The 15,111-nt window shown below is 33.2% G+C and overlaps 2 protein-coding genes across 2 annotated transcripts; one reads left to right on the top strand and one right to left on the bottom strand.

Moving 5' to 3' along the window:
• Positions 1-225: 225 nt before the first annotated feature.
• Positions 226-3,440, bottom strand: LOC123898720 (activator of 90 kDa heat shock protein ATPase homolog). The gene is made up of 3 exons (XM_045949738.1): positions 2,199-3,440; positions 733-812; positions 226-649 (listed from the first exon to the last, which is right to left on the bottom strand). The coding sequence occupies exons 1-3, from the start codon at positions 3,072-3,074 to the stop codon at positions 556-558; spliced, it is 1,050 nt and encodes a 349-aa protein (XP_045805694.1). The 5' UTR covers positions 3,075-3,440; the 3' UTR covers positions 226-555.
• An 8,128-nt stretch (positions 3,441-11,568) lies between these two features.
• On the top strand, positions 11,569-13,835 carry LOC123896479 (E3 ubiquitin-protein ligase SINAT2-like). The gene is made up of 3 exons (XM_045946862.1): positions 11,569-11,796; positions 12,826-13,212; positions 13,515-13,835. The coding sequence occupies exons 1-3, from the start codon at positions 11,569-11,571 to the stop codon at positions 13,833-13,835; spliced, it is 936 nt and encodes a 311-aa protein (XP_045802818.1).
• Positions 13,836-15,111: the final 1,276 nt, after the last annotated feature.

Genomic DNA, 15,111 nt, shown 5'->3' with positions numbered 1-15,111 from the left:
CCAATTTGGTTCAACATAATAATATACCCAAAGCTAAGTTCCCATTTGCATTTTACTTGAAGCAGGGAGCATCCCTAGTCCCTACTGCTAACAAGTAAACTTAATCACCCTATTTTTTTTCAATATATGTAAGCAAGTCAGAGTTAAGTAAAAATTAGTAATACATGATGCAGGAAAAATATTCATAATTCCATAACCCATTTTCAATTTTTATGAAGACAGGTATAATTCATCTCAAATTCAAATTTCAACTGTTTCAATTGTAGAACAAGAGTTAATTCTGTCACCAAAGGATACTGATAATTGCAACAAGTAAAAAACAATGATGACAAGATCAAATCTTAAATTAGACATACAACGAGCAAGGACCATCCATGGTAATAAACAAGAGACAATTTCTGAAACCAGAAATAAGTAGCAGCAGAAATCATTGCAAAAGACACTTTGTCTTTCACAATAAAATGATCCAATGCGATGCCAATCCAATGATCTAACCATATAAAAATGAAAATGAAAACAAAAATCGAATTCTACAACACAAACATTTATGAAATCTCACATTCCAAAACCAAACACAGACCGAATCCTTTGGAAAATGAGATCTCTCCATCCCCTTTCTGTATTCTCTACGACAGTCGCATTCCCATATCTGCATTTGAAATCAATCACGTCAATAACTCAATTCTCCAAAACGAAACATTCCATCAATAACCAAAATAATCAAACTCTTACCTGTCTTCTTCAGGCACATCAGTGTGTGTTAGCTTCACAACCGTAACTCCGGATTCTGGCTCCTCAAACACAATTCTCACCTACAAAATTCAATCCCATTTAGAAATAAATACTCAATTGACATTCCAAACAGGGTTTTAAATAAAGGTTTCCAACTACAACTTAGGTCACAACATCATAGTCTTTTATGCTTCTGAAATTGTGATTGAGACTAGAGTTTTAAATTAACGGCTGTTGTTGCGGCACAGTCCTTGCAGCCAAATGCAGCTTCAATCGAAATCATTTTGCAGTTTCCCCAATTCAAACTGCATTTTCCGCATTTAACCAAAAATCTCCACAATATTATTCCCCTTATTTGGATAAACAGCAAAATTAAACACTTATATAAAATACACACTTATCATTTAAGTGTTCATGTATAAGTTATTTCTACATGACAACAGATAAATAAAGTAAAATTATTTTCATAGAAACTATAAGCTACTTTCAAAAGCTATCCTTAAGACTTAAGAGCTTCAAGAAAGAAGCTCAAGACTACTTATTGACATGTCAACAACTATTTTCACAAGCTCTCTCAAGTGTTTATGTCTAGGATTTAAATAAAGGTTTACAACCGCAATGTAGGTCACAACATCATAATTTTTGTTATTTCTGCGACTGTAATTAAGAGCAGAGTTTTAAATTATCGGTTGTGGTTACATCACAATCCTTGCAGTCAAATGCGGCTAATGCAGCTTCTATCACAATTATTGAGGATTCACAAAAAAATATATAAACCATGATTGAGGCTGCATTAGCCATATTAAGCCACAAATCTCAGCAATAATATGAATAAACAACTTAATTAAGCACTTATACCAATAAACACATTATATAAGTGTTAATGAATGTGTTATTTCTATGGCAAAGGATGAAATAAAGAAAACTATAAACTATTTTCATAAAAACTATAAATTGTTTTCATAAACTATGTTGTAGACTTGTAGAAAAAAGCTGAAAAAAGCTTATTGATTTTCATAAGCTCAGAGTCTCACAAGTGTTTATGTCTAGCACATGAACTCGAATAAGTCAATCCAAATAAATCACAAGTGTTTATGTCTAGTACATAAACTCAAATAAGTCAATCCAAATAAATCACAAGTGTTTATGTCTAGTACATAAACTCAAATAAGTCGACAATCCAAACAAATCACGAGTGTTTATGCCTAGTAAATAAACTCAAATACGTTAATCCAAATAGATCATATATACCGCAATGCAACCAAAATTTAAAACCTTAATTCCAAATAGAAAAACCTATAAAGGACAAACACTACTTGGATTAGGTATGTCCAACAACGACATGACACGACTAATTACATTGAATTATGTTATTTTCTTAAATTATTATCGGTCAACATATCAATGTTCGTATCTGTGTCGGTGCTTCATAGTTCAAATAAAAAACACAAACAAACAACACTTACCATTGATTGCATTCCATCTGGCCAGCTTCCAAATCTCCATCTCTGAACAATCAACTTCCCTTCCTCCAATTCCAAATTTGCCCCTGTAACAGACCCATCAAAAATACTAATCTCACCACCAACCTCTTTACTAATCCTTGCATTACTCTGAGTAAAACCCTTCCATCTATTCTCATCCATCATTATCTCAAACAAATCCTTCGCCCTACAATTAAACTTCTCATTCAATCTAATCGTTTTACAACCCTTCTTCCCTTCTTCCTTCTTCTTTTCCTTCTCCTTCGCCGCCGTAACCGCAAAAACAGCTTCCTCTTCCTTCTTCTTCGCCGCCTTCTGGGGCGGAACCTTCTTAGTCTCCAGCTCATCTTTAACCGGTCCTCCTCTGGACATACTCTCAACCCAAACCCTAACTTTCTCCAAAATCAAAGCCTTCCCTTTCACAATAACCGCTTCCTTCATAGTCTTCCCAATTTTCCCTTCATCTTTAACACTAACCCTAATTTCAGGATCCTCATCAGCATTCTCATCAGAAATATAAGGAATCTCAACATTACCACTAACCTTATGCAAGATCTTCCCATCAGAATCTCTCGCTTCACCTTCCCATGAAATCAACACACTGATTTCATATCCAGGAATAATCTTCCCCTTACGAACATTAACATAAGCTTCACCATCAACTTTTTCAACTTTTTTGACGGCGATGTAAAATCCACCTTCACCGTCGAGGATTTTGAGGTTGTTGAAGAGATTATTGAAGAAGGTTCTAGACCATTCTAGACAATTCGTTTCTGACCAGTGCCAGTTATGGACGTTTGTTCCGTCTGGTCTGTCTTCTACGATCCAACGTTTGTCACCTTCGCCGTATTTCGCCATTGAATTGGGAGTGAATATGTGAGGAATTGAAAAGTGATTATGGTGATTGGTGATTATGATTTTGGGTGAGGTTTTTTGAGTGTTGTGTAGTATTATATAGGATTTCTGGGATTTGGAAGAGTCTAGAGAATGAAGAAAAAAACCCTGGTTTCAACTCCAACAACTGAGGCCTAGGAAGGATCTAGAAGACAAAATACTAACAACCTACATTCGGATTATTAGCTTTTCTTAGGGGTTAAAATTAAATTATAGTTAGTTGGAAAAAAATAAGGGATACTTAAAAAAAAAAAAAAAAAAAAGTTACGGGACCGTCAAAAAAAGAAAAAAACTGATGATAAGTTATTTTATACTAGTGAATGAATTTATAGTTAATTTTTTTTTATAAGCAAATTTATAGTTAATCGATAAGCTAACAAAAAATATTTTTCAATTTTGGTCCTTATATTTATTGGACTTATTGGACTTAATTGTACTTTTAGTTTTCCTATTTTATCACATTCACGAATTTTAAAATCAAACTTTTTTTTCCCCTATTTTCATATGGAAAAAGTTAACATGTGCCCTTAAGGCACTTGTTTGTAGTGTTGGGAACAGGTCAGGTCTTGATAGGCCTGAGCCTGACCTACAATTTTTTTTCAGGCCTGAGTCTGGCTTACGACCTATCAAATGTTATTTATTTTGGCTTGGCTTGAGCCTTTTTAAAGTCTGGCCTAGCCTTGTAGCTTATTTAAAAGTCTATGTTACATAAATGTCTCTATATAGTCTTCTTAAATAGACTAAACATGCCTTAAAAGTCTATTTCACATTTAAACTTTTATAATTTCTTCAACATTAAGAAAAAGCTAATAAAATAATTAACACAATAATTAAAAGTTAATAAAATAACAAATATGATTAATAATATATTTTTTCTTTGGCAAAAAATAATATAAATAATAATAATTAAATATAAACATGTCGGCCTATCAGGCTTTGTAGGCTTTTTTAGAAGCATGAGCCTGATCTATTTATGTAAACAGACTTTTTTCAAAGCCTAAGCTTGACATTTTTAATAAAAAGGCCAGGGCGAAGGCGCCTGTAGGCCGCCTGGCCTATTCCCAACCCTACTTGTTTGTGTATATAGATAGTAATTTTGTATCGAAAATTGTGCATTTTATCACTTTAAAAGTCAAAGATTGTTTTATCTAATACTATTTAATTACTATTTCAAGTTATCAATTAACATGTGTCATTATGGCACGTGTTAGCTTTTCCCATAAAATAATAAGTAGTCCAAAGAGCATCTAGACATCAGAGGATAAAACATGTTTCGCTCGCATCCTTTGCATATATCTCTTTATTATTATATTAAAAAAATAGATACAAAAACTGGAGGGGCATAAACCTAACACAGTAAGTCCATACAAAAGTGCCTAGGACAATGAAGTCCTAGAGATTGGAGTCGAATGAACCGACCGTCAACACGGAACAGTCCACGTACCCACTACTCCCTGCAACAAGCGATGATTTTTTCAAGCAAAATAGACCGAAATCAAGGAATGATACAGATATATTGAGACCCACACACTAGAGGCAGGCAACCTTGAACCAATCGAAATCCAAATCGAGGAGGGGTCAAATAACGGGGCTGCGAACCATGAGTAAAGAATTACCAAAATCAAGAGAACCCATTAGCAGGACGAAGGATTACTACCGTCGACTCGAAGTATCTGCGCACGTAGCTCTTTCGAGCAATATTAGGCCGAAATATGTCTTGATGAATTCATCTCGTGGAAAGCTTCCAACAAAACAGGGCACATAGATCCCACCGACTATACAATACTGAAATTAATCGACTGCTAACACAAAAACGATCCAAAGTAAAACTCCATATAAGGCACCAATACGTATAACAACCCTTTTGAGCCAAACAATCTATTGTAGACAGAGGTGACGCCACCACCGTAAAATATCTGACGATATCAAGAGGATCAAAATGGAAATCCAACCTTTCGAAGCAAATCTAAAGCAGGCCAAAATAGAACAACCAATAGAACCACCAAACTGGTGACGACGATGATCCTCCTGGTGAAAGAAAACAATGAAACAACCGGCAGAATTAAACCCTCGTGGGTTCAAAGAAGAAACTCACAAACAAATGATTCTCGCGGTTTGAGATACAGACCCCAAATCCTCAACCGCCGGCATGGTGGCCACCGAAGAACATAACCAGACAAATTTGGAGTTTAGAGACCCTCAACGGGTGATGAGGTGATGCAGAGAAAGGGTTTCATCGCACCACTTCCACTGAGGCTACATGAGGACGACTGGTGTGTGTTAGAGAGAGAGAGGGGGTGGGAAGCGGTGGCTCGGTCGCTTAGGGAAGAAGGCAAAGGTGGAGGTGCGGCGTATAGAACCCAACTAAATAAAGCAATTGTTTACCGTAGATTTAGGTTAGATGGAGCAAGATGGTGGAAGGGTGGTATTGGGAGACGTAGGAGGCGGTGGCTCTAGGGTTTGTTTTGGAGAATAGAAGGTACGCGTTCACCCAAAGAGAGAAAGTCTGTCATGAGAGTTTGTTTCATCTCCCAATCATAACAGTTGAATAAATAGTTGTTAAAGTATATAAAATTTATCATCAATCTCAAGTAACTTAATTAACAATATAGATTAAAGTGACAAATTTTATTTTGAATAATGCTTAATGTTATGACCCAATCTACAGACGAATTACACGACGTCTTTTTATTTCTTTATTTTTTCTTAATATATTTTTTTAATTCTTTAGCTGGAAAGCAAAGTGGAAATCGTTTATCAAGTCTATCTCTCTGCACGTCATATGCTTCCTTGTGGCGACACTGTGCTTTAGCGTTCCACAACTCTCTAGAACATTGATGTTCTATCCATTACTCACTCTTTTTTCATCTCTATATTTTTCCAATGTTAAATTTATACGTTGAATAAAAAAATCATGTTCCCTCACTTTTATCTTGACAAGAGCGGTGGGGTTCATATTTGAATTTGGATGAGAGTGCAATATTTTGATCATTTAATTTTTTGTATGTGAAAAAATGACGACTTCATGTCATTTCTATGTTATTTTAAGCAAATGCAAGCAAACAACTAGTTTGTACCATGTTTTAATATAATACAAGGAATTACATTGAGTTTTGATGTTTCTCGGATCGGAAGAAATGAGTCAAATTTGGTGTTATTGCTGTCAACTAAACCTGACTCAGGAAAACCAAGCCTGGCTCAGAAAAAATTTATTTTTCTGTCTGAGCCACTGCCTGTTGCGCCCAGCTTGGGCAGATCCAAGTCTGGCTTGGCACGAAAACTGCACCATAAATTCAAAACATTTTCTGATTTTTAGGTTACGAAATATTGGATCAAGAACTGATTTTTTACGGCTATTTCAGAGGATCAAAGAGGCATTCAAGCAAGGATTCAAGTGTGGAAACACATCAAGATTCTTCTTGTAATCATGATTTCTTTCACTCATGTTAATGTAATTTCTTATTTAAACATGTTTGACTAAATCTTTATGATTGATCCTTAGGGGATTCTAATTACTTTTGATCTTGAATAATGTGATTGTCATTTGATATGATGAATGAATTACGAAGTTAGTTTCTATTGATAATTCCTTATGCTTAATGCTTTATATGATTTGACCAATTGTATGATGATTTCAATTATTTGTTTTACTATGAAAATAGGAATGAATCATCGATCTAGGAATAAATGATCAATTGACTTTCACTTAAGACATTTTGGATTTTCAATTGAGATCTAAAGGATTAAAGTTTTTATTCCTCAATTGATCATCGATCGTCCAAAGAAATTAGAGATTAATGATCAAGGGAGAGGATTATGTTACCAAGACATTGGGCATAATCAATTATGTTTAATCTAATCATGAAACTAAATTGAGTAATTTGTTATCATACATGAAATTACCAAGAGAAATAGTAATTAGATAAACCAAAAGGATCAATCGCTTTTCTTCCATCAATTTGAATTCTAAGTCAATTTTAAAGTTTATGATCAACTTTTGAACCAAACAAAATTTCCCCCATTTTTACATTTAAATTTGTGTGTTTAAGTATGTATTCAATTTGTGTTTGAATTATAACAATCCTTGAGGATCGATAATTTTTACTACTTGCGATTGTTTTGTGCACTTGCAAAATATTCATCAAAAAGAAAATTAAAGTAAAAAATGTGTAAGTTGTGGATTGTGTGTGTAAGTTTTGCCTATTAAAACTATCTAATTTACAAGTGCGCGTCCTGAATATTTTCGTAGTGCCCCTTGTAACGACCCATTTTTCGTATTCGTATATTTTATTAAATGTTATTTTATTTATTAATTGGCTTTTATTATTTTAGTGAGCGACGAATAATTATTTAGCCGAGCGTAAGATATTAGACGCGAGAACCTTTGTTTTGGGCTTAATGGGCGTGAAAGGCAATGGACCTAAGCCAATTGGGCTTGGTTCATGACTTTAGGAAGTAGTATAAGTAGCAAGTCAAACCAATGAATAGTATCACAATTTATTTTCTTTGAGAAGTTAGAAGTTAGTAAGCAAGAGCAAAGCAAAAACCTTAGGCAAGAACAAGGAGAGAATCACGAGCAAGAGAGAAGAGGAAAGGCTTGGATCATCAGCTTTGCTAAGGTAAGAGATTAGAATTCATGATTCTTGAGTGGCAAGGAGAGGGGAGATTGTCTATGTCTCCATTCCCGAACTCTCCCACTCAATTTCTTTTTAGACTTTTGATTAAGCTTTTGTATGTGAGTGTGATGTTCTTCATCATCACTTTGTATGTGTTAATCACTAGCTTGATTCCATGAAAAATATGTATGTGTTTGAATCATGTTTGAAAAGTTTATGAAAGTTGCTTAAAATCCAAGAAAAGGGCATGATCATGATCTTGTGAGGTATTTGGAGGTTTGTAAGGGATGATTAATGTTCCTTGATATCATATATGCTTGGAATTGTTGTTTAAGAGAATTTATAACATGTTTGAATGAATTTTTGGTTGGATCCAATGTTAAACCGTCTTAGAAAACTCAAGAACAGATATTTTTCTGGTGTAGTTCGCTAAGCGAACAGGAGCTTCGCTTAGCGAATAGCTCGCTACCTGCTCGCCACAAGCTCGCTACCTGTTCGCCATGCACCTGTAATCCTCTGACGTAGTTCGCTGCAGCGAACTGAGCTTCGCTTAGCGAATAGTTCACTACCTGTTCGCTACTGCTTCGCTTAGCGAACAGTACTGAACCTGCAACTTTTTGTTAATGGTTGTAAGTGTAATTAGGCACTTGTAACATGGTTTAAGGGTATCCTTACATGATTGTTGATACATGTTGATGCTGTTAATGCTTATTGTTAATCGTTATATGGTTTGTACGTGTATGCAATGAGATGCAGTTTAAAGTGAATATTGTGTTGTTTTGGCATTAAGTTGTAATGTTAAGTGAATGTGTTAGGATTGTGTTCCCGCATTCATAAAGAGTAGCTTCGAGCTAGAGAATATCATATGGTTGATATGTGCATACATACATGCATTCATGATTGTATGTGAACATTGGAAACTTGGGTTCCAATAACGAAAATGGATTATGTGTCCATAATGAAGCCGAGGATCGGATTAGATGAATCCATGAGTCCAGAGCTGCTATCCAACAGGATATAAAACTGTGTTGGCTTATCCAAGGGAGATAAGATGGTTCGGTAAGTTCCGACATATCCAGCAAGATATAAAACTGTTCTTGGTCCACCGTTGGTGAGACGCCTTGGTACCACATGCATTTAGTCATGTTTAGGGATGGCATGACAGTGAATTGATTGGCATTAGATTGCATTAGGGTATATGCACATTTACTTGGTAATCGTTATGTGACATTACTTGACTGGTTTTGACGTGTTTGCTGTAAGTAGCATACTAGGTAAATTCCTATGTATTTAATACTGTAATTGTATGGCGTGAGTTAGAATATGTATGATAGTTCGAAAGTGTAAGGCCTTTCTTATACTCGTATGATATGCGATTATGTTTTCTAACTCTCTGCTTTGTGTTATTTGCTGGACCTTTGGGGGTTCAGATATTCAGGCTGAGGACTGTGCCGACGATTAGACTGCTGTTTTAGCTTGGTGTTGAAGTATCTTTTGGTGAGGAGACTTAGCATAGATTTCTCCTTTTAGTGCTAGCTTTTGGGTAGAGTTTGTAAATAGTAATTGCTCTGGTAATGTAACATCGAGTCGGGGATTACGCTTGGCTTTCATCGTATATCGGTGTTACCTTTTGTTATGCTAGTTCTTGTATAAGTGACATCCTTAGGGATGAATATGGCTTATGTATATATATCTTTATGCATGCTTGGTTTTTATTGAATCCGCTGTTGCTTTTCATGTTAAACTTCATGACGCTCTGTGTGTATGCTTGTGTTTTAATTACCGCGTGACACTCTGCCTTTACACTTGTTAAAAAGTTTTTAATATTACGTTTTTAAGGGTAGTATGGGTTAGGGTGTTACACTACTTACACCCCTTTCTTGTGTTTCGTGAGTATGGTATTCATACCATATAACACTACTCTTTTATTTTTTTTAATGAGTAATAACAAATTTATTTTAAAGTTTATTTATTTTTAACTAAATGATTGGCCTGAAATAATCTACCGATTGAATTCTGGATTACTAGACACCCTTTTTGGTAACAAAAAAAGTCGGTTTTTTTTTATTTCATATATTTTCAAAACTAAATTAAAGAGATACTAATATGTTAAGCATGAAAATGAAAATTAATTTATTTCATTTCATAAACATAATTATTCCAAGGAGAAAAAGTTGTTGTAAATTTATGCTGGGAGGTGGTGATGACATCTGAAACTAGTATTATCATTGTTGCATCCACATTTGTGAGGAGCGTACTTAATTAATTAGAAAAAAAAGTCAAAATATTTTACCAATTTTAAAAGAAAATTAAATTGTTGTTAGAAACAAATAAATTTTAAAAAGAAAGATAATAATTAATAAAAGATAAACAACAAAAAATATAGCACAATACAAGTAACAAAAACAAACATTATGATTTAAAAAAAAAACATAGAAGAAAGAAAGAAAGAAAGAAAGAAAGAAGAAAAAGGCAATCTTGATGCTCGACGTCCATTCATAACTAACTCTCGACATCTTGCGGACTTTGTGGTACAAATTGTTCATCGTTTATTGCTACATTTAATTTAAATTATTATTATTATTATTATTATTTTAAAGTTGTTAGATCTTTTTTATTGTTCACCCAAATGAACATGTTGTTTGTGATTAAAAAATGTGCTTTTGTTTGTTTATTTAATTTTAACTTTAAAAAAATTTTACATCTTGTGACTTTATGGATGATAGTCTTTCAGGTATATTTTTATTTGGCATGTCATGTTATGTGCCTAATTTTGTTTCATTGTTCATGTTAAAGGAATGAAATGTTATTTTGCATGTGATAAGTTAATGGTGGTTTTATTTAAGATGTTAAATTTGAAGATTGGCTGTTGTTTTTTTTTTTGTAGGTGCTATACAGTTATTTTTTGGTAAAAGCCAACAAGAACTATGTTGCGTGGTTATTTTTTTGTTTTTTTTGATAATGTGCTTGGTTAATCTCTGCATTGTTGTTTTTATCTTTTCTCATATTGATTGTTTTGGTGGAAGGTTTGAGGTGGGAGAGAGAAATGAGTTAGTGATCCAATGTTTGTTTGAAAATGTTAATGGATATATAATTTATTAGGGAGTGAGGAATTTGTTAGCAGGATAGATTGAAACATGAATCTCCTCCTTAATCTTGTTTCGGTGTCCTAACTCATGTCACCTGACTACACCTTAATATAAACATGAATGTTGACTTGGAATTTTCCACAATTTCCTAGATTTTTCAAGAAATCGGAGACATAGGATAGAAGTAAGAATAAAGAAGGGTGTTTATGGGATGAGAATGTTGTTCTCGGTGGTGGTATTTTGTTGCGAGTTGTGACTTTGTTATTTTCTTTCTTCATCTTAAATCAAAGTACATTGAAAGTTTTGGATATTGATTTTAATAATTTCATAGTAGTTTGAAGTTTAAAGGGCAAATTGATCCAAAGAAAAAGTTTAAAGGGCATCTTTTGTTAGAGAAATATGCGTTGTTCTTTTTTCCATGTAGTTAAACTGATGAAATGCAAATACATGAATATTTTCTATTGAATTCATTATTGTTTTGGTAATGAGAAAGATTTAATTGACAAAGTACAATTTTAAAAACTACTATGGTGTATGATGTTGGCATAATAAATATTTTCTTTTATTGAATTCATGAACTTTGAAGAAATGAAGGATATACCGTTTTAAAATAGTATATCATTTATTGAGTATGTTGTTTATGAATTGATCTCTTTATTTTGTAACAGATGAGTGACGCTTGTAGAAACATATGAAAGAAGAATTCCGAGTCTTGGTCATTGAAAAAGGATTATTATAGGTCTTGATTTTTCAATGGATCTAGGAGGCACTGGCAGTTCTTTCAAAGAAGTTCTTGAGTCTAACCTGATATTTTCAGATTTTGAGACATCTAAGTCTAAATCTGAGGCCAACTATAATAGTACATTTGCTAAATCAAGGACTTATTTGGATGGTAAGAATGGGAATCATTCAAAGAATGGTGTCTATGACCTACTAGAGTGTCCTGTTTGCAAGAATTTAATGTATCCCCCAATTCATCAGGTTTAGTACTCGTAATTTCATCTCAATTTGAAACTCACTTTTCTTTCAACTTGAAATTTACTTGCATGTTCAAAAAGCTCATATTTTATACTACATGATGTTAAAATAAAACGGGTATATTGAATGGGATTGTTAATCTATATCTTCATACTCATGTAGAATGATTTTTTCCACAAAATATTTTTATTACTTATTGCTTAAATACTAATTTGGGACAATTCACCCTAATGTCGATGTGTATTACACTTCAATTTGGTATTAATCTTGAATGATAGGGATGGATTGGGTAAGGACCATAACTAGAAAATTTAATGGCTTAAATCCTTGGAACCAATGTAAAATTTAATGACTCACAATATAAGTCATTTCTTCTATAACAGAGGAAAAATAAAGTCAGACTAATTTCATATAAGCTAAAAGTTGTTTTTATGAATTATCATGGAGAGCTTATGAAAATAAGTTGCTGAAAACTTGTTGACATGCCAGAATGCCAGAATTGTTTCTATAAACTCTCCCAAACAATTTTACAAGTGCTCAAATAAGCCAATTTAAAATGTGGTTCAATTTATTTGCGAAGGGAGTTTGTGTGGTAGGTTTTTTCCTTCGAGAAATTTGTTGTAACATTCTCTTGATATTTTATTGCTTCATAAATTAATATCGTGGGTAATATATATATATATATATATATATATATATATATATATATATATATATATTGATGTGTGTGTTTTATTTATTAGATTAGATTTTTGCATATTTTGAAGTTGTGCTATTGGAGTAGATTATAACTTGTTTGAACCCAGCTGACCAAAAAATTTACCAAGTCAAAATGTTGGGTTGGTTCAAGTTCATATTTAAACTAAGAAATGATCTATATATCATATTTCGGTCACTAATATTTTATGTAGTGTCTGTATAAATTTATGAAATAAAATCCCTAGCTAATACTTGTTAATTAGATGTTCATTTATGAGATTTCTAAATTTTAATATTTTCCTTGATGTCATGTCTCTCCATTATGTGTTTCAGTGCCCAAATGGCCACACATTATGTTCCAATTGTAAGATTGTAGTGCATAATCGTTGCCCAACATGTCATCGTGATCTTGGGAATATAAGGTGTTTGGCTTTAGAGAAAGTCGCAGAATCAATGGAGCTTCCATGCAGATACCATAATCTAGGTTGTCATGATATATTCGCATACCACACTAAGCTAAAGCATGAGCAGAATTGTCAATTTCGTCCATACAATTGCCCATATGCTGGATCAGAGTGCTCTATGATGTGTGACATTCCAACACTTATGACCCATCTCAAGGAGGATCACAAGGTCGACATACATGACGGATTCACCTTTAACCATCGATATGTCAAATCAAATCCACATGAAGTTGAAAATGCCACATGGATGCTAACCGTAAGTTATTATTTAAAAATTTATTAGATGATTATATATATTGTATTTTTATGTTAAAACGCAAAGAAAAAAAAAAGTTAACTCACTATAGTATGTACAATTCAAGAGGTTCATCATTGGACGTCTTCTTTGAAGTGTATATTAGTGTCACTCACATTTTTATAAATTTTGATGATTTATCTATTCAAATTGATTTCATTTGCATAATGTAATATTTTCCGTTGATTTGTGTCCAAAATATTTCTTCAACCTAAAATGCAAGTCGAAAACGTGTCATCATTGAAAGCTTCATATCTTTGTAGGTTTTTAATTGTTTTGGAAAGCATTTTTGCTTGCACTTCGAGGCGTTTCTACTTGGCACATCTCCAGTTTATATGGCATTTTTACGATTTTTGGGTGATGAGAAAGAGGCAAAGAAATTCAGGTATAGTTTAGAGGTTGGGGCAAATAGCCGCAAACTAATATGGCAGGGAATTCCAAGGAGCATTCGCGAGAGTCATAGAAAAGTCCGTGACAGTCAAGATGGACTCATCATTCAAAGAAATCTAGCTCTTTATTTTTCAGGTGGTGATAAACAACAATTAAAGTTGAGGGTCACAGGTCGTATATGGAAAGAAGAATGAATTTTTTAAATTGTTTTAGGATGTCACACGATGATTTTATAAATTGTACAAATCCTGAAACATTTGATTTTGGTCTCTGTAGAGAATGAAGATTTTATTTGTCTTCGTAGACTCTCATCAACATGAGAGAGGTAACATTCAAACCGGCCTTGAACTTTTTGTTCTTCTGTTGATATTAAAATGACATTAATTACTACTAATAAATGTTTTGCTTTTGAATGTGAATTACATGTTATTTTGACCTCTATCTTTTTATTTTCTTTAATAATAATAATAATAATAATAATAATAATAATAATATAAAGTAAAACAAGTTCTTTCACCGAAAAAAGAGTTCTAAAAATTAGAAACACTTGTATTTTTATTTATTAATTTATCTCTTTAAAAGTTTTAAATGTCTCATGTTGGAGAAAAAGGGAGGATAAATATAGTGAAAGTGCGAGCTAATTTATTGTAACAGGGGTCGTTAACCCTTTAGGGTCACTTTACCGTCGGCGTATCGTCACGGTCGTTCTGTTACCTCTCTGTTTGTAGTTTGCAACCGGAGTTTCGTGGTTGGGCCACTTTTCTACCTGGATAAGGACTGTTTGCATTTTTGCATATGGTGTTGGCTTTTTAAAACCGCCGTCCTTGTGGTGGATGTGCTTGTTGTAATTGGCAGCTTCATCGTTTTCATCTTCAGGTTTCAATTAGGTTTGTTTCACCTCTTTTCTTTGTCTGTCTTCGACTGTGAGAAGAATGGTGGTTGTTTTGTCTCTGACCTGGGTGGTTGTTTTGTCTCTTTGACTGTAACAAGATTTCAGAATCAAGGGCACATAAATTTCAAAAACTAGTTATATTATATGCTTGACATAGCAGGTACTTAGAAGTCATATCCGCTATTATATAAGGGCATCCATGTTATGTGATAAACGTTGGGTTGGAACGATCCTTGGTGTTATCATTAGTGAGTCCACTATGAATAATTGTAATTCGATGGGTTATTAATAATAGTTTTGCCTATTCTTTTTTTAAAAAAGTTTTAATCTTGAGTCAATTACTTACAATTTTTGAATTTCTTGCTGCTTAAACTAATGAAACATTGATATTTGTTTGATTAATAACCAAACAATGATTTGTTACGTTACGTAACATAAACGTGCAATGTATTATCACTATATAGAGTTTTTTATATATTCATTCGATTAGATTTATTATATAAATAATAAATTATTTAGTAAACATTGATTTCCAACACGACATATACTCGTTGTATATATGGTCCTTATACTTTTTT

The sequence above is a fragment of the Trifolium pratense genome, linkage group LG1 (genome assembly GCF_020283565.1).
Source record: "Trifolium pratense cultivar HEN17-A07 linkage group LG1, ARS_RC_1.1, whole genome shotgun sequence".
In the NCBI taxonomy this organism is placed as follows: domain Eukaryota; kingdom Viridiplantae; phylum Streptophyta; class Magnoliopsida; order Fabales; family Fabaceae; genus Trifolium; species Trifolium pratense.
Note: the sequence above shows the minus strand (reverse complement) of the source record. Positions and strands in the feature narration are given on the sequence as shown.

Excerpts from the sequence above, each read along its gene's own strand:
- LOC123898720 (XM_045949738.1), bottom strand. The coding sequence starts at position 3,074 with ATGGCGAAATACGGCGAAGGTGACAAACGTTGGATCGTAGAAGACAGA. Across the intron at positions 813-2,198 it reads CAGATGGAATGCAATCAATG|GTGAGAATTGTGTTTGAGGA; the intron begins GTAAGTGTTGTT and ends TGAATTTTGTAG. Across the intron at positions 650-732 it reads GATGTGCCTGAAGAAGACAG|ATATGGGAATGCGACTGTCG; the intron begins GTAAGAGTTTGA and ends TTTCAAATGCAG.
- LOC123896479 (XM_045946862.1), top strand. The coding sequence starts at position 11,569 with ATGGATCTAGGAGGCACTGGCAGTTCTTTCAAAGAAGTTCTTGAGTCT. Across the intron at positions 11,797-12,825 it reads TGTATCCCCCAATTCATCAG|TGCCCAAATGGCCACACATT; the intron begins GTTTAGTACTCG and ends TATGTGTTTCAG. Across the intron at positions 13,213-13,514 it reads ATGCCACATGGATGCTAACC|GTTTTTAATTGTTTTGGAAA; the intron begins GTAAGTTATTAT and ends ATATCTTTGTAG.